We start from the raw sequence: 20,493 nt of genomic DNA, 5'->3' as shown, positions 1-20,493 counted from the left end.
TGATTATAATTGTGCATACAATAAAATTTAATTACAAACAAATTGAGATGTATACAGAGACAGAGGTACAAAGTGTGAACGTGGACATGGACAAGCTCTGGATCTGGAGGAGGATGTTATATACTGAAGTATAGTTTTAGGGTGACGATTTAAGGTGTGAGCATGAGGTGAATTATCTAAAAGTCTTCATCACTATGGTGCTCCTGCTTGTTGGCTGTTTTGGGACGCATCGGTAATTCACTGGCGAGCTTTGACAAACTAATTTCATCATCTGTGTTCAGCTCATCTGGAATGCAAAAGATAATTATTACTCTCAACTTTCAGCTCAGTAGATACTTCTACATTTTGTATCTAGATACAATGTACATTGGGCAGCACTGTATGTATGTATGTAAGTAGGTATGAGAAAGTATTGTCATTGAAATTGAGATTCTTGATTAAGATAATTGACTGGCAGATTTCAGTTAAAAATGCAAATGCGGTCAGATGAAATACATACACTGAATAGATTATAATATGATATTGGTAATGGAATTAAACAGTTTTGTTGTTCATACTTTTGTAGGAAGAGAACTATCTATAAAGGTTTAATTTGTATTGTTTTCAAGAATTTTATTACATATGTGATTATTGTTGCGATAGTTTTTAATATTAGCATCTAAAGTTTTAAAGAAATTAGCCGCCTCCCCCTGAAGTTGTGAGGGATTTTATTTAAATACTGAAATTCTGAAATCAGTTGGGACAGTTTAGAAACAAAAATCTATCAAGAAAGAATTACACTTGCTGATTTTTTAAAAAAAAGAGGCTGGGATTTGTCGTCTGTCGATTTGTCTTGCTTAAAAGTTTGTCTATATGTATCAATTTTTACCAAATTTGCGTACTATTTTTTGTAGATTTTTATATAAAAATTACTGAATATCGAAAACAATATTTTCTGTGAATTAAAATAAGTTTGAAGCCAATATTTCAAATTTTTGAAAAGATGTTTGAGTCGAAAATCATTTTTTACCAACTTTTGTTAATTTTTTTCCGGTTTTTAATTTTTTGTAAGAAAACTGTCAATTCGATTTTTTTCAAAATTTTATCGAATATTGGAAACGATATTTCTTATAATATAAAATTAGTTTGAAGCCAATATCTACAATTTTTGAAAAGATATTTGAGTCGAAAATCAATTTTTACCAACTTTTATACATTTTTTTTTAGGTTTTTATTTTTTTTTTTTTAAAACTGTCAATTCGATTTTTCTCAAAATGTGTCCTATTGTTGAAACGACTTTTCTTATAAGTAAAAATAAGTTAGAAGCTAAAGTTTTGAAAAGATATTGCAGTCGAAAATCATTTTTTACCAACTTTTGTTAATTTTTTTCCGGTTTTTAATTTTTTTGTAAGAAAACTGTCAATTCGATTTCTTTTAAAATTTTACTGAATGTTGACAACGGTATGTTTTGAAAGATAAAAGTAAATTAAAGCCAATATCTCAAGGTTTTGAAAAGATATTTGAATCGATATTCAATATTTACCAACTTTGAGTAGTGTTTTTTTTAGAGATTTATTTTTTGTAAAAAAAACTGTCAATTCGATTCTTTTCAAAATTTAATCGAATATTGAAAACAATATTTCTTATAAGATAAAATTAGTTTGAAGCCAATATTTCAAATTTTTGAAAAGATATTTGAACCGAAAATCAATTTTTACCAACTTTTGTTAAATTTTTTTTAGGTTTTTAATTTTTTGTACAAAAACTATCAATTTGATTTTTTTCAAAATTTTACTGAATGTTGAAAACAATATTTCTTATAATATAAAATTAGTTTGAAGCCAATATCTACAATTTTTGAAAAGATATTTGAGTCGAAAATCAATTTTTACCAACTTTTATACATTTTTCTTTTGTAAAAAAACTGTCAATTGGATTTTTCTCAAAATTTGTCCTATTGTTGAAAACGATGTTTCTTATAAGTAAAAATTAGTTCGAAGCTATTATCTTAAAGTTTTGAAAAGATATTTGAGTCGAAAATCATTTTTTACCAACTTTTGTTAATTTTGTTCCGGATTTTAATTTTTTGTAAGAAAACTGTCAATTCAATTTCTTTCAAAATTTTACTGAATGTTGACAACGATATGTTTTGAAAGATAAAAGTAAATTAAAGCCAATATCTCAAGGTTTTGAAAAGATATTTGAATCGATATTCAATTTTTACCAACTTTGAGTAGAGTTTTTTTTAGAGATTTATTTTTTGTAAGAAAAACTGTCAATTCGATTCTTTTCAAAATTTAATCGAATATTGAAAACAATATTTCTTATAAGATAAAATTAGTTTGAAGCCAATATTTCAAATTTTTGAAAAGATATTTGAGTCGAAAATCAATTTTTACCAACTTTTGTTAAATTTTTTTTAGGTTTTTAATTTTTTGTACAAAAACTGTCAATTTGATTTTTTTCAAAATTTTACTGAATGTTGAAAACAATATTTCTTATAATATAAAATTAGTTTGAAGCCAATATCTACAATTTTTGAAAAGATATTTGAGTCGAAAATCATTTTTTACCAACTTTTGTTAATTTTGTTCCGGATTTTAATTTTTTGTAAGAAAACTGTCAATTCAATTTCTTTCAAAATTTTACTGAATGTTGACAACGGTATGTTTTGAAAGATAAAAGTAAATTAAAGCCAATATCTCAAGGTTTTGAAAAGATATTTGAATCGATATTCAATTTTTACCAACTTTGAGTAGTGTTTTTTTTTAGAGATTTATTTTTTGTAAAAAAAACTGTCAATTCGATTCTTTTCAAAATTTAATCGAATATTGAAAACAATATTTCTTATAAGATAAAATTAGTTTGAAGCCAATATTTCAAATTTTTGAAAAGATATTTGAGTCGAAAATCAATTTTTACCAACTTTTGTTATTTTTTTTTAGGTTTTTAATTTTTTGTACAAAAACTGTCAATTTGATTTTTTTCAAAATTTTACTGAATGTTGAAAACAATATTTCTTATAATATAAAATTAGTTTGAAGCCAATATCTACAATTTTTGAAAAGATATTTGAGTCGAAAATCAGTTTTTACCAACTTTTATACATTTTTTTTTTGTAAGAAAACTGTCAATTCGATTTTTCTTAAAATTTTATCAGATGTCAAAAACATTATTCTTCGTTGCACAAAATTGTTTTGAAGATGAAATCATATTTTAGTCGTAACATTTTGGAGGTGACAATTTTTTTTTCAGTTTTTTTGATTTATAAAAAAACCGTTAAATGGATTTTTCCCAAAAATATACTTCTTTGAAATCACGTTATAATATACTATATAAAATTTAATTCAAGTTTCTAGCGTTTTTGGTTCCTAAGATATTAAGGGTTAACCAAAATGTTCACCTTTTTTTCAAACTGCTATGGTAAAAAAACCACCCACGCAATTTTCTTGAGAGCCCTTTCTGCATCTTTCTGCCTTATTATCTGTATAACAAAATTTATTTGAAATCGATATCTCTTCTGGTTCTTGACCTATGGACGACGAAAAAACGTCGCACGCACAGACATCTTTCTAAAGACCTGTTCTTTCGACCCTGGGGGCTTCAAACGTCGAGAAATGTCAAAATTTTCAATTTGACAAATCGGACCCATTACAATAACTTCCTATGGGAAGTAAAAAAAAAGGTAAGTATAAGCTCAAGTGACTAATTGTGTTATCGTTCTGTTGTCACCAGAAAATTCAATTATAGTTTATTTAAGCCACTACATCTTAGGAATTAGGAATTGGCATTATTTCTCTTTATGTATGTCTTAAGTTGCAATAAAGTTAAGAACATACAAAAAATCATCATATAGCTATTCGATTTTTGTACGTGAATTATGGAAACACTCTTTATTCAAAGCATGGTTTTAAGTTGTTATTGTTGGCATTTGACACCTGTGAACCCCAGCTGTCATTTTAAATGTCATTATATTAATTTCATTTGGCAGTTTTAGGCAACAGAAAGACTTTATTTCAACGCAAAATTTTTCAGATGTTCTTAATTTTATACTTTAAACTTTACTTGACGATCTTAAATCAACGGTATTATACCAAAAAAAGTCCTTGCAAAATGTACAAGTCCATCATAAGTTGTTTTCTGTGTCGTAAAGTAAAAGTCGTTAAATATTCCTTTTCAAATATGCCAAATAACCCTTTTTACAAAACTTTAAATAAAACTGTGAACTAAAAAAATAACTTACAAAGTTATGAATTTCATCTTTCAGTTGAACGAGAAAACATAACCATCTGACATTTTAACATAAGCAGAGTAGAAAATAAAAAAATCACAGACAACCTGACATTTTGACAGAACTACACTTGATTTTAGGTCTGTTGGGTTACTCAAACTTCGTACATCGTCATACGACGCCACCAAACGTTTCATGTTTGTCAAATCAAGAAAATTGCTTCTACAAGAATTTCTGAGTGCAAGAAGCTTAGAAGCTGTCAAAATTTGCCAACTACCATTTCTATCATTGTCGCTTTCATTTGATTGTTTCTTTTGTGGATTTTCACAAATTAAAAATGAAAAAATTATGTAATTTCAAATGCTCTCCCAGAACATTGCAAAACGTAAGGCACAAATTCAACCACCCCCCTCTCCAAGATAGTTCTCGATGCAATTTCTATCCGTCTGCGTCTGTTGCAAATGAGTCCACGTCTAAATCATCTATTGTTTTGAAAATTTTGCTCAGTTATTATTGAATAATTTTCATACTCATTGGATGTCAACGAATCGAAAATTTCCGACACCTGAGTTTTAAAATAGTTTTAAAAGACAAATCGGTTTTAATAAATAAATACAAATTTTACACGTCACACTGACGTCAATGCTTTGTGGGAAGTTGTACTCTCTCTGAGAGAGTTTCCCCTCCTTTCAAACATTTTTCGTGTTACAAAAGTAACCAAACAGACCTTTTATTATCTAATTTTTCAGTCAACTTAGCAATAAAGTGGCCATAAGTTTTATGGATTTTTTTTGGCAGCTGGCAAATAAGATACTAAAAAGGTAAGGCAAACCTTTAAGTACCTTATGGTATCTGAACCTGAACATTCACCCTTATCATCACAAGCCCCGACGTAATAGATTCGCACTATGAATCCCGAAAAAAGGTACCATAGCTCCGTTCGTATCGAAAAATTCTGCTATGAAATTCGGAGGTCTGAAAAGTGGTATCACTAGCCCCGAATGAATAGTAAGTTTGACAGATTTTTCTACGAACAGATTTTTTGTAGGAGCAATTCAAAAATAGACACAACAGTTTTGTCTACCAAAGTGAATGGATACAAATTGACAAAAATGTAAGTTCAAATACAAAATTATTGTGAAAAATAATTGTTTTTTAAAGGTCCAAAAAAGTAATTACAAACAAAACACAGTACCAAAGGCTATTGGATTTGCTCCAAGAAAACCCAGAAATTGCTCAAGGGTACACAAAAGCAACAAAAGAGGAAGTCGCCGCCTTTTGGCATAAAGTAAAAGAAGAACTAAACAGCCTTGGTCCACGTGTAAAGGATGCCAGCAGCTGGAGGAAGGTACATTTCATTTACATAATGCTGCAAAATGGTCCGTTTAAAATCTCTCTTTTTGTTTTAGCTATGGCTAGTAGAAAATAAAAAAGAAATCAAGGTTACAGGTGGTGTAATGAACAGAATGAATTGTCATTATTGTCAAATGGATTAAATGCATCATTTAAAATTTTCCTTTGTATTTTTAATCCGCGTTTTTGTTGCAAATTTTCTTCATTTATTGCAAAAATAGCGATTGCAAATGAATCAATTTTAATAAATACACAAACAGCAAGATCCAAGATTAAATTTCAATTTTGATTTTCACATTTTGACGTTTAACAGCTGATTCCGAATGTTCGAATAAAAGGTTTCTGTGTGGCAATGCTTTTTCACATTTCGTTCGGGACCTATGATATGAATTTGTTCGTATTCGTAGCGGAACGAAACGTTTTGAACTTTGCTACGAGGGAGCTTGTGATAAGGGTGACTAACTCAAGCTAATATAACTGTAAAACTAATTGATATTCTGAAATCAACCCGCTGCCACACCCACTACTACGTTTGAATTAGAATTCAAAAAATATACATTGTTTAATTTCTTTTAAAATCACAACTTTAAATTTTACACCAACAGTATGAAATTTTCCACAAATTTGTCGTTTTTTTATGATTTTAGAACTTGTCTTAAAAAGTTGAATGGCTTCAAGTTTAGCAGTTTATGGACTTACCATACTTCTGTCGAGAGCAATAATAGGAAAATTTAGTAGATTTAATTTTGTCTCTACACTAAAGTTAACAATATTACTTTACTGGTCGGCATACTTTGACGAAAGAAAGACAATCTCAATTCTCAATTTCCAAAAAGTCTGCTTAAGCTAAAATATGGCAATGACGTATAAGTTTCCGTCAAAGAAACCATTTTCATTTCCCCTCCCAGAAATGCGCTTTGGCTTTAACCTAAGCACTTAACAATACTTTTCATAAATTTTGAATAAAAAATCATTATTTGGGTAAAATCTTTCAAACAACTTATGATTACGAATGCTAATTTTACTTACAATCTTCGCCACCAATATCAATATCGCTGTCAGAACTTCCTAGACTACTGTCCAAATTATCTTCAGAACCCCCCAACATACTGCCAACAACCTTATGACGTCCAACTGTTGTTCCTGTTCTTGGTTTCTTGCGTCCAGTTGTTGGACGAACGATGGTTGTTGTATTCGTTAAATCTCTTGTATTTTTATCCATCCCCATGCCACTGTTAGAACTACCCCCTATCCCCTCAGCTTCATTGTTCATATTGACCATTAGATCTTCATCTCTTATAAATGGCATATTATCATCGAAGTTTCCATCAAACTCTTCGTCCTCATCATCAAAATCTTCCATCAGTCCCTCAGGCAAGAAGTGCATAGAACTTTCTGCTGGTTTCTGAATTGGTGAAGAAATTTGTCGTCCTGCGGTTTTCTCACTTCGAGCTGTTATCTGGGCTTTAAGGGCATCTCGACAGTGGATTCGTAGGAAATATTGTTGAAATAATTCCTTTAACTCGATTTCGTATTGTTCGAATTCTTGCAAATGAGCTGGGCGTATTTTTTCCAGAGCCTCAAGACGTTGCTTGGTTCTCTCTAATTCAGATTTTTTCCTTTGTAATTTTGTGCTAAGGGCGTTAAATTCAACCCTCGAACTTTCCAACTGAACTCGACTTGATTGAAGCTTTAATTGTGCCACTGATATAGCATTCTTCAAAGATCGCTCAGCACTTGAGATTTCCATTGGTCGATTGGCTTGCAAAATTCTCGACTCCTTATTGACGACTTCCTTCGACAATAGATCATACAAAGCCGCTCCACGATTTGTCAAGTCCGACGAAAGTTCTCGTGCTCTGCGTAAATCATCGATTTTATCACCAATATCTACTTGATTAAGACTTCTAAAGTTCTCATCATCATCGTTGTCTTCATTTTTATGTGATGGCGTTATTAAGAGCTTTGTAATCTTTTGTAACTCACCGGCAGTGGCTGCCGAAGAGGCATATAGTTTTCGGGGATTCAATTTAATTGAAGATTTTGTGACGAAAAATTCCGTTGCTGAACGAATTAGAAGAATTCGTTCGGCTTCACTTTCTGCACTTCCAGAAAGTATTGTTCCAGGTTCAAGGAGACTGGCCAGCCATTGGAGTATTTCTGAGACAATTCGAAAACTAGCCAAACTTCCGTAGTTGCTGCACAAGGCTTGCAATGGGAAAACCCGAGGAAAACCCAAGAGCTTAAGATGTTCTGATAAATCTTTAAAAATATTGAATGTCAATCAAAAAACTCAAATATTTGAATATTTTTGAAAGAATATTTACCTCTGACGTCCTTAAATGACATTATTGTCGGTTTTTGGCAAACGAACTAAAAAACAAAACATTTGGAAAATTCCTACTTAAGAAAAATTCTATTGTTTGTAGTAGGAAAAGTACCATAGCAACAATTTGCTCGAAATATTTTTCTTAAGGGTGAATATAGGAACAGGATAAGGTAAGGGTGTTTTTGATTCCGTTGATATTGTGACCAAATATTGAGGTATAACCGTTAAGTTATTTTGTTTTCACTGAAAATGAATTGACATCAAAATAAAAACATATTTTCAATACAATTTCAAACAAAACTCTTTTGTTTACTTCTTATTTTCCTTGTCCACACAAAATTCTCTTAAAATATCATATTGAGAATATTTTAAAGAGAAAGTCTTTTTTAAGGAAAATAAGAGTGAAATAAAACTCGAACGTTTCTGATTAGGAATTCATTCTTTTGAAATCGAAATAATTAACATTAATTTTATGTTTCTTCAATATGAAGTATTTTAAAAATATGATGTGATAGTCTTTTTTAGACTTTGAACTGGATTCGATTGAAAATGTTGTAAAAGCATATGGCTTAAGGTTTCTTCATCAGTTAGGGTATAAAAGGTTTAACTCTAAACGGTTTCGTTTTAAATATCCTGCCTTAATGAGAAGTGTCACTCTTGAGGCTGTCATATTTTGACATTTTACAAGTAAAAACTACACTACACCAAAAAATTGCACGTACAGCAATTGAAAATAAATAGGTTTCCCTTACACTATGAACTTCCTACCACAACTCTGAGCTTATTGACTTTATTTGATAAAATTATAATGTATAATAGGAAATGCAACAAAACTGCAACAAAATGTTCGAGTTTTGCCTCATGGTTATTTTTCACCGTTAGTAGAATTTTGCCAGGAATGTCAAAAAATTGCTCGTACATCAATCAAATGTTTTTACACTGTTTTATTCTCTAACAATTTGGAAATAACGTTTTTTTTTGGTGTATTGATGTTTTCAACTGTTTTTTATTTTAATTTTGTGAAGTTTATTTTGAAAATGTAGGCTTCTCATAAAAAAGAGTAAGAAAACTGATTTTTAAAATAAGAAACGACGGAAAAAGTTATGCTGAGATATCGTCAACTATTGGTAAACCACGGTCTAAAGCTCAATATGTATTAAAAAATAATTTGAAAAATAAAAGCTTTAAAGTGGCCTCAGGAAGAGGTCGAAAAAAATTCTCATATGGAACAAAAAATTGAAAGAATAGTCAAAGCTGATCCCAATTTAAGTGCTCCTAAAATAGCTGCTGACATTCAAGCAAATGATGGAATATCGCTTTACCCTCAAACTGTTCGGAACTTTCTGCATTCAAAGGGTCGCACGGGACAAAAAAAAAACTTTAAATAGGAAAGGTTTCAAAATGCTTGAAATATCCGAATGCATACGTTTCGAAACCAGATGATTTTTGGAAGATGTGTTACACATTGACGAGAGCAAGTTTAATGTCTTTGGGTAGGACGGTCGCAAATTTGTGTAGAGGAAACCAAACACAGCATTAGATGTGAAGAATTTGCAATCAACGATGAAACATGGAAGCGGCAATGTTATGGTCTGGAGAGCTGTGGGGTCCAATGGTGTGGGAAATTTAGTTTTTATAGAAACAACAATGGATAAAAACAAATATTTAAAAAGTTTAAACAAAAATTTGAAAGCCAGCGCTTTAAAAATTGGCCTTAAAGACGACTTTTTACTTGTGCAAGAAAACGACCCTAAACATTCATCAAGGATAGTAAATGAGTGGCTTCTCTTTCATGTTAAATCGCAATTCTCCCCAATGCCCAGACCTTAACCCCATTGAACATCTTTGGGATTATTTAGGAAGAAAGGTCCGAGAACAAAAAATAAGTAATAAAAACCAGCTAAAAGCCGGTATATTGGAAGAATGGAACACAATTTCGCGGGAAGTCACTTCAATCTAGTTCTCTCTATAAAGAATCGCCTTCAGGATGTTATAAAAGCAAAAGGTTATCAAACTCGCTACTAAAACTTACATATATAATAATACATAGTTAAGTTTTTTATCACTGTACGTGCAATTTTTTGAAATTTGATTTCCTACTTTGCATTAGTTATTGCATTTTTTTGCTTCATGAAGATTGTACTAATATATTTTGTTTTGTTTTTAATTAATAAACAATACCAACATTGAAAAAAAATGGTTGAAAATCTGCTTTTCTTTAAATACCTTAGCTATTATTTTGAAGAATCACCTGTACGTACAATTTTTTGATATAGTGTTCATCATTATTAAAAGTGCTGAACATTTCGGAGTCAAATTTCAGAAACTAAACCACTTTTGGGTCGTCGTTAAGCATACGCAGTTGTTGTGGCCGATATCGTTTTCTATTGTTGATGGCATAGCTCTTTCCTTACATTAAATAAACGTCTATTCATTTCTCTTGTAAAATATTCCCTATGTTTATTGTTTGAATATACATCCACTTACTGGAAGACCCTGTAGGATTTATGTCTTGACTTCTTAAATTTAAGTTCTCTTAGTTTGCAAGTTTATTTCACTTTCAGTTTTCATTGTTTTTATTTGCTTGCCATGACATTTCTCTTAGTTGAGTATACCTTCTTTAAAATTTCTCAAAAATGCAACATGTGTTTTTTGTTATGGTATCATTCTCTTCAACCCTTAAAGTCAAAACCTGAAGAGGAATGCTTTTGAAAGGACCAGAAGCCTAACATACAAAGCCCAACCTCAAACAAGACACACAGAATAAATACTCTTTCTTAAATATTCGTAAATGTTGCTAGAACTAAACAGTGCTGCCAATGCTTTTGTAATTATCTTGTTTTAAAAATTGTCCAATTTAAACAAAACTTTCATTTCATGTATTTCTGTTTCTGAATTAAGTGTAAAATTAGACGTTTAAGCATTTTTCAGAAGCATGAGCTTAAACTTGAAAAAAAGGCTGGCAAGCGACTCGGACTGATAACTTCCCATCCTGTCTGTCGATTTGTCTTGTCCAAAACTTTAACAAAATGTTAATAATAATATTTTGTGAGAGATAAATAATTTGAAGTTAATATCTTTTCTTGTTCACCTAAAAATTGAGTCGAAAACTGTTTCTTTTTAGGTTTTCGTGCTTTGTTAAAAAAATCTTTAGTTGAATTTTTCTTAAAAATTTAACTAAAAATTACCAACAATATTTAGAAGATGATAAAATAAGTTTTAGTTCAAAACCTATCTTTGTTAGTGAGATTTTTAGTGGAAAACCAAATTTTACCAATTTTAGTGGCATTTTTTTTAAAGTTTTTATTTCTTATACAAACAAATGCAGATTGGATTTTTCTAAGAATATTTAGCACAGAATGAAATCATTTTGAAGTCAATATCTTCATTCATCCACGAGTTATCAAGAATCGATCATCTATTTTTACAAATTTTGGATACTTTTTTGAAGGTCTTAATTATTAGAAAAAAAACTAAGTGTCGGATTTTATAAAACTTTACTAAATGTCAAACACAATATAATTTATGAAATAAAACTAGTTGGAAGTCAATATCTTAATTTTTTGAAAAAAATATTTATTTTTTTGTAAACAATACTGTTAATTCAATTTTTCGAAAAATGTTACCAGTTTTCAAAAACAATATTCTTTGTTGTCATTTTTAAATCATTTTTTGTTCTTTCACTGTCAATTAGATAAGTGCGTCAAATATGATTATAAATTCAAAAGGTAAAAAACACTCCAGTGTAGATACAAATTTGTATTCAGATAAAATGTTGTGTACCTAATTGTACGACGCTTTATTAAATGCAAGTTTTAAGCATGATTAAAATAGGAGTTTTTACAATCTTGAAAACAGACTTCTAGATTCAAAGTAAATCAGCTGTTAGGGCAAAATGAAGAACTTTTTTCTCCTTTGTTTCTGCTTAAGTTAACTTACGCCGGTTCACCTTTTGCTCACAGTTTTAAAAGAGTCGTTATATTTTCAAGAAGTCCCTACCTACCGTAGGTAGGAGCCGCAGCAGTCCGTTGAGAACTAGGGCCTAGTGACTTACAACTCTAAACCATTCCCGTGTGCGAGTAATACTGTCAGGTATGGATGTAAGCAACAGTTGTATGCACTTTCATGGCAAGAATTACTCCTGGAGGATTTGCAAATTCCTCGCCAAATGCAGTACACTCAACTTTAGATGGCTCAGACAGGGATTGAACCCAAAACCCCTGGCATGACAGTTCAACGCATCGTTTAAACCGAGAAAATAATTGAAAACCTAAATGCAACTTTAAAAAATAAAAAGTAAAATGAACAAAATGGAAAAAATGATAATGCGAAATAGTAAAGTTTTAAGCATTTTTAAGGTTGTTTTTTTTTGAGACTTATAACTTATAGTTTTTAAGAAGAAACAAAATGCATGTAATTAAATTTTATGGCCAAAAATGTAGCATTATTCAAAATAACAAATTTCGCCCCTATGTTTTAAAAATGATTTTGGGCATGTACTTTTTCCGTATAGGCCGCTTTAAGCCCGTATGTCTACAATTTATTACTCACTGAATATTCCCTTCCAAGATGTCAATTGTCTTGATCTTATTTGCGTAGGCAACCAAATTTACACAACATTACAAAAAAAATAGTCTAGCTGTAATAAATTGAACGATCTTGGAGGTCACGTTACAGGGCCACGACATAAGATACTGCGCTCACCAAGAGTTTGCTTAAATAAATTGATTGTTTTAGCGGAAGCTTGACATGTAGCGCTGTCTGTTCGTAATAAATATATACGATTTGTAAACGCTGTTTAGCAGTAAGTCTATCTACCTACAAAATGGCAAATAAAACTGATCATAAATCAAGTGACAGCTGTCAAAAAGATAAATTCAGAAAGTAAACAGATAGGCACTCATCAAAAGAATTATTGAATTCTAGGCCCAGAACAACGTTATTTTATTAACTTCCCATAGGAAGTTATTGTAATGGGTCCGATTTGTCAAATTAAAAATTTTGAAATTTCTCGACGTTTCAAGGACCCTAGAGTGATAATAAAAGATTTTTAGACAGATGTATGTGCGTGCGTGTGTACGTATGTACGTCCGCACGTTCGCGACGCTTTTTCGTCGTCCATAGCTCAAGAACCAGAAGAGATATCGACTTCAAATAAATGTTGTTATACAGCTAATAATGCAGAAAGAAGCAGAAAGGGCTCTCAAGAAAATTGCGTGGGGTTTTTTTCACCATAAAAAAAAGGTGAACATTTTTGTTAACCCTAAATATTTTATGAACCAATGAGGCTAGAGACTTCAATTAAATTTTATATTATATAATGTAACGTGATACAAAACAACTACATTTTTGGAAAAAAATCCAATTACCGTTTTTTTTATAAATCCAAAAAAATGGTCACCTCGAAAATTTTACGAATAAAAAATGATTTCATCTCCAAAATAATTTTGTGCAACGAAAACTTAAGTTTTTAACATCTTGTAAAATTTTGAGAAAAATCGAATTGACAATTTTTTTTTTAAATTAAAACCTAAAAAAACATTAATCAAAGTTGGTAAAAATTGAATTCGACTCAAATATCTTTTCAAGACTTTAAAATTATGGCTTTCAATTAATTTTAACTAATGAGAAATATTGTTTGCAAAAATCGAATTGACAGTTTTTTTTTTACAAAAAATAAAAACCTAAACAAAAATATTAATAAAAGTTGGTAAAAATTGATTTTCGGATCAAATATCGTTTCAAAACTTTGAACTACTTTAATCTTTTTTTAAAATATTGTTGTCAACATTCAGTAAAATTTTGAGAAAAAATTAATTTGACAATTTTCTTACAAAAAATAAAAACTTAAAAGACAAATTAACAAAAAATGGTAAAAATTGATTTTCCACTCAATTATCTTTCAAAACTTTGAGATATTGGCTTTGAACTACTTTAATCTTTTTTAAAATATTGTTGTCAACATTTAGTAAAATTTTGAGAAAAATTAATTTGACTTAAAAGACAATTTAACAAAAGGTGGTAAAAATTGATTTCCACTCAAATATCTTTTCAAACATTTGAGATTATGGCTTCCAGCTAGTTTTAAGTTATAAAAAACATTGCTTTCAACATTTGGAAAAAATTTGAAAAAAATCGAATTGACAGTTTTTTTTACAAAAAATAAAAACCTAAACAAAAACAATACTAAAACAAGGTACAAATTTACTTCTGACTCAAATAGCTTTTCGAAAATTAAAAATATTGTCTTCAAACTTTTTTTAGTTTCACAGAAAATATTGTTTTCGATATTCATTAGTATTTTTTTTTTTAAATCCAACAGTCCGTTTTTTCATAAACAAATAAAATCTACAAAAAATAGTACGCAAATTTGGTAAAAATTGACGTTCAGTTCTTGATATCTCTCAAATTCATTTCATTCATCTAATTAGTAAAAATTTAAGAAATGCTACTAAATTTGGTAAAAAATTGTTTTCAATTAAAAATCAATTTAACAAAACCAGATTTTCAAACTAAATTTTTTCTTTATATGAACATATTGATGGTAATTTTAAAAATTGTAAGAATAATTCAACTAACAACTTTTTTAACCCAACACGAAAACCTACAAACTTTTAAGCAAAACAAATAGACAGACGGGATGGGAAGTTATCAGTGTGGGTCGCTTCTCAGCTTCTTTTTTATTTTTAAAAACGCAACGCTTAAAACAAAATAAGCATAAATCAAGTGACAGCTGTCAAATAGACTTACTTCAAGAAAATTAATAAAACAAACAAACGTCATTAGAAACTATGAATTCTAAATCTAAAACTGTCTTTTACTTATGAATCAATTTTTCACCTTTAAAGAAAAAGGTTTCACTTCGTAGTCATTGAAATATTTTTTTCGAAAATGACATATACAAAAAACTTCAGTTAAAAAAAGTTTCGCTTTAATTTTTTTGTTTGAAAATCAAGCATTTAAAACCCAAAAGTCAAAATATCATTTTTTTTCATACCTTAAAACATAAAAGAATATAAATTTTTGTAGAAACTTAAAAATATTTCCCCTCGTCTTGCAACACTAATAAAAACCCTCCTACAAAAAATAAGAATTACCCAAAAACGACCACTTGAGATTATTATACACACAAGTGGACAGCCAGGCCAGAGTCAGCAACAACCAACAACAACAACAACAAAAATCAGTCTCGACAACACAGTGTAGCTGTAGTGTACGTATAGCAGCGCCAGGCCAGGCCAGGCCAGGCCAGCAGAGCCGATACGATACGATAAACCAAAAGCATACAAAACCAAATGAAACCAAAAACTGAACTGCGCTATGTTGAGAACGACTAGAAATCGGAATTCGTGTTTTTCTCACCAAGCAAGGTTGCTCAGATACATGTTTAGTTCAGTTGAATTTTTGGTGTCGTCTTTGGTGGAGCGTTCGTTTTTAATATAAATCTACTTTTATAAATTACACCTTGCGGTAGTTTAAATTTATTTACATCAAATTTTGTTTTTGATTTCAAATAAATGATACAAAATAAATCAACTTTTGGTTGCTCTTTATAATCGTCAGCGTCTCGGTGATGGTCTCTAATCGGTTGCACTTATAATCCGGCAAATGCGCTAGTCTCACTTTAAAATAGAAGTTCAACTTGTTCATGACTTCTTTACTTATACCCTATAGTAGATAATTTTAATTTATTTAAACAAAAACAAAAAATGTAGACAAACAAATGTTTTTTCTTTTAATTCCTTTCCCATTCCCTCTCTTTCTCTTTCTCTCTTCAATAAAGTTGTTAAAAGTGAATTGAAGTGAATTTAATTTAACTATCTACTACCTACTTCGCTAATCATTCAAACTTAACTTGAATTCAAAAAAATAAAAAGATACAAATTGAATTTAAAAACTTTATACCCTGATTTGTACATATTTGTATCTGGTTGTTATTTATTGTGGATTTCCAAAAAGTAATCAATTTTTGTTCACTTCTGGTGTACCTAGTTCGGTGAGTGCGAATGCGAATGTGAGTTCAGCTTCAGCAGATAATATACCTATAGAGTGAGGATTATCCCTCGGAAGCAGCAGCACCACCAGAGCTAACACCAGAACCATCAGCAGCATACAGTACACGTGTTCTCAAAGTTTTTATTTTTATTTTTATTTTATTATTATTTGTATTTCGATTGATTCAACTGAGTCGTTTCTAGTGCAAGAAAAATACACAAATGTACAAAACATGATCTAAATATCTTTAGATACTTCACATAGATACATTTGTATCTATAGTTCAGTGTAGTGTAGTGTAGTGGTTGTTTTGTTTTTTTTTTTTTATTATTATTATTTATTTATTTATCTTATGGTGGTGCATCTAGGTACCTATCCATTGTATCTGTGTTTTTCTGTTTTGTGTTGAGGATTTGTTAACTTTTTTGTATCTTTTTTTGTTTTTCTTGTGAATTTTATTTGAAATTCTTGTTTTCTTATGTCTTTCAATTTATAGAAGTGAATGCAAAAATAAAACTTCAAGCAAATTGAAGGAAACGAAGCTACGAAGAGAGTATAATACCCTATATGAGTTAAAAAAGGAAGTGAAACACTTGTTTTTGTGTTATTTCCGTTGCATTATCTGAGAATGTGAAGTGTGTCTAGTGAATTTTTGTTTTTGAATAGAAAAGTTTGAAAATAGTTAAGAAAAAAAAATCACTTAAACTCCTGGTCCAGCAATAACAGAAGCTGCAAAAACAACAAATACAACAACTTTAACGCCTTCGTCTTCATCTCTTTTATCTTTTAAAAAGTCAGTCAGTCCGGACTCCGGCTGATGGCTGATGGCTGCTGGTTTTGGTTGCATGTGATGTGGATTTTGTATGCGATTCTGTATGATGGTTCACTCACTCACTGTCACTATTCTTCACCGTTAAAACACACAACAGACCGTATTTCTATATAATGTTGCTGATGCTGGAGCAATAAACATAGTGTGAGTATATGAGTATAACTTTTGGATTTGCTGACTTTTTGTTTATATTTTCAGTTTTATTTTATTATTTTTATTTTGTTGTGTATTATTTCTCTTTCTCTCTCTCTCTTTTTCATGACAGTTCCATCTGAAAAACAGGTTCTTATGATAATAGTCAAAAAGTCTGCAATAGATATAAAGTTACAAAGAAAAATAGCGTGTGTTATGATGATAGACATAGATAGGGTTAGCCTCGCGGGATTGTTTAGTTTTTTTTTTTTTTAACTTTGCTATAATTTATTTAGATTCGAATGCGAAAATCGGATTTATAAGAATCGACAATTATAGGAACTGGAAATTACTATATTTGTTCATTTTGTTGTTTTTTTTGTATTATTTTTGTTAAACAGCTGATGATGTGTATAGATATAGAGAAACGTAGAGGATAGAAAAGCTTGATAAAGACGATGATGGGGGGCGGTGGGTGACGTAATTTCACCACAAATGGAATTTTATTTGATTTTTGTTTTCGTCATTGGATTGAAGTAATGTGTACTTTCGTATTTACTCTATTCGTGTCTAATGTCGCTTGGATAAAGTTGTTTTTTATTTTATTTTGTTTTCTATTCTGTCAAGATGAAAGGAAGACGAAGAATAGGTATATAACAAGAGAACAAAAAAATCATTAAAAAATTACTGAAAAGGACGATAGGGAGAGAATAACAAAAGGACTTTTTTTTGGTTGGATGGAATGCCTATTCTATGTTGTTTTTTATTTCTGCCAGAAGGAATAGAAGGAGTATATTATGTATGTACATGTGTATGTACAAATGTATATGTATAATAGCATGAAATGAGATTTTGAGTAAAAAATAAGAAAAACAACTTAATGAGTTTTAAAGGCAAATAATATGATTTATGGGTAGGGACATACATTTCAAAGTAGTGAACAACAATAGACTTTAAATGGGAAGGAAGAATAGTAGGTGCAGCGCTATCAGGAGCTTTGACCGAACTTCATTCCACCCGACAACAAAATCTCCCTTTTCTTTTCCCTCATTATATGAGTTTCACGGGAAAAAAAATCATGTTCGAAAGATTCCCCTTATCATAAGTATTTAATTCTCGCGAAATGTGAGACTTTATACAACGTTAAGATTTAAGTTTTTCCACGAACTTGTCTAATGTTAAAGTAAATTTATTAATTTTCGTTTTATTTTTAAATCAATAAACCCTAAGTAAGTGAAATGGTCTTGCGGAAAATGCAAGGAAACACTGATATTGCGGCAAATTTAACAACGGGTAGAATTCCGAAGTATTTTTTAAGGCTTTTGAAATATTTAATAAAGCGGCAAGAGTACGATAACCTAGGCTAAACATTGATAACAGTATTTTATTGAGCGGTCAAAAAGAAACATTTTTAACTTCCCATAGGAAGTTATTATAATAGGGCCGATTTGTCAAATTGGACATTTTGACATTTCTCGACGTTTTTAAGGTCCCTAGAGTAGAAATAGAAGATTTTTAGAAAGATGTCTATGCGTGCGGGTGTACGTACGTTCATATGTCGGTATACGTCAGTACATTCGCGACGTTTTTTCAGTCGTACATATCTCAAGAACTAGTAGAAATTTCGACTTCAAATAAATTTTGTTATGCAGATAATAATGCAGAGAGATACAAAAATTGCATCGGTGGTTTTTTACCATAGAAATAAAAAAAAATTGAAAATTTTGGTTAAACCTTAGAATCTCACAAACCAATAACGCTAAGGTCTTTAATAAAAATGTATATTATATATTACGTGAAAACAAAGAAATGTATTTTTGAAAAAACAATCCGATCAACTGGTATTTTTGTAAATCGGAAAAACTAAACAAAATATTTGTCACTTCAAAATTTTTATGAACAAAAAACGATTTGGCAAGAGTACTATAACTCAGGCGACAATATATTATAACGGATGTGTATTATTTATTTTATTAGGTGGCGCAACAGTCCATAAAGAACCAGGACCTAGTGACTTACACCTCTCAACCATTCGTATGGGCGAGAAATGTTGTCAGCGATGGAAGGAACCTACAGTTTATATGCCGAATCCGAACGGCTAGTTTTTGAGAAAGCACTTTTAATGACAAGAATTACTCTTGGAGGATTTGTCAATTCCTCGCAAGAGGCAATATCCGTGAAAACTTCTTTTTTTTTTAAATTAAAGTGGCATAGGCAGGGATTGAACCCAAGACCCCTTGCATGATAGTCCAACGCACTAACCATCACGCTATGGGTACTACTACTACTAAATACTAACGAATTTGTTTTTGGTAATTTTTAATTTTCTCAAGAACTAGAAGACATAAAATCATCTAGTTTTCAGTTTTTGATCAAAAACAAATAAGAGCAATGAATTCTAAAAAAAACAACAGTAGATAATTTTAAAGTTTTGAAAAATTACACCTTAAACCTTTAAACAACAGTAGATAATTTTAAAGTTTTGAAAAATTACACCTTAAACCTTTTTTTAACTTTTGTTTGCACAATTTTTGAGTTTAAAACAATTTTTTTTTTAACTATGCAACGTTTTGACTTGATTTAAAAACAAGCTAATAGACAAAGGTCTTGGCTTTACAAAAATGTATAAAACTTAGTTGTACGTATTGCCAATAGTATTTAATATTTTTTTTCCATTTAACTTACATACTTTTTTAAACTGCCCTGCCGTCTAAATGGGGGAAGATAGACCCCTTCCCATAGTACAAAATTCTTGTTTTTAACTGTTCTATATAAATCCATCATTAAACTTTGTCACCTGAGTTATCGGTTTCTCCCCAACGATTTTATCTCAAACAAATTTTGTGCAACGAAAAATAACGTTTTTAACATCTGGTAAAATTTTGAGAAAAATCGAATTGACAGTTTTTATTTTATTAAAAATAAAAACCTAAACTAAAAATATTACTCAAAATTGGTAAAAATTGATTTTCGACTGAAATATCTTTTCAAAAATTTGAGATTATGGATTCCAACTAATTTTATGTTACAAGAAATATTGTTTTCAACATTCGGTGAGCTTTTGAAAAAAATTAAATTTAGAATTAAAAAAAAAAAATAATAAAAGTTGGTAAAAAATAATTTTCGATTCAAATATCTTTTCAAAACTTTGAGATATTGGCTTTAAAATAAAAAAATAAGCAAAATATTGATGTCAACATTCAGTAAAATGTTGAGAAAAATCGAATTGACAGTTTTTACAAATAATAAAAACATAAAAAAAGCATTACTTAAAGTTGGTAAACATTGATTTTCGACTGAAATATCTTTTCAAAAATGAAAAATATCGGGTTCAAACTTATTTTATATCACAGAAAATATTGTTTTTGACCTTCAGTAAGTTTCTTATAAAAATCCAACAGTGTGTTTTTTTTTCATAAAAAAATAAATTCTACAAAAAATAGTACGCAGATTTGTTAAAAACTGATGTTCTTTCCTCGATATCTTTTAAATTAATTTCATTCATCTAATTTGTTTTTGTTTATGTAGGAAATAAAAACTTTTAAGAAATGATACAAAAAATGCTGGTAAAAATTGGTTTTCGACTAAAAATCTCGTTAACTAAAATAGATTTTGAAATCTAACTATTTCGTCATATGCAAA

At 29.9% G+C, this 20,493-nt stretch overlaps 1 protein-coding gene and 1 long non-coding RNA gene across 2 annotated transcripts in view; one reads left to right on the top strand and one right to left on the bottom strand.

The window, feature by feature from the left end:
• Positions 1–3: 3 nt before the first annotated feature.
• LOC129947274 (clusterin-associated protein 1) lies at positions 4–8,131 on the bottom strand. Its single transcript, XM_056057784.1, has 3 exons — positions 7,891–8,131; positions 6,593–7,825; positions 4–286 (listed from the first exon to the last, which is right to left on the bottom strand). The coding sequence occupies exons 1-3, from the start codon at positions 7,910–7,912 to the stop codon at positions 177–179; spliced, it is 1,365 nt and encodes a 454-aa protein (XP_055913759.1). The 5' UTR covers positions 7,913–8,131; the 3' UTR covers positions 4–176.
• Positions 8,132–15,112: 6,981 nt separating this feature from the next.
• LOC129947437 (uncharacterized) overlaps positions 15,113–20,493 on the top strand; it is an 80,128-nt gene continuing 74,747 nt past the window's right edge. Inside the window, exons 1-2 of the long non-coding RNA XR_008781718.1 lie at positions 15,113–15,362; positions 16,384–16,863. This is a non-coding gene — a long non-coding RNA (uncharacterized LOC129947437). The remainder of the gene's footprint in view (positions 15,363–16,383; positions 16,864–20,493) is intronic.

Source organism: Eupeodes corollae, chromosome 2 (genome assembly GCF_945859685.1).
Source record: "Eupeodes corollae chromosome 2, idEupCoro1.1, whole genome shotgun sequence".
NCBI lineage: Eukaryota > Metazoa > Arthropoda > Insecta > Diptera > Syrphidae > Eupeodes > Eupeodes corollae.
Note: the sequence above shows the minus strand (reverse complement) of the source record. Positions and strands in the feature narration are given on the sequence as shown.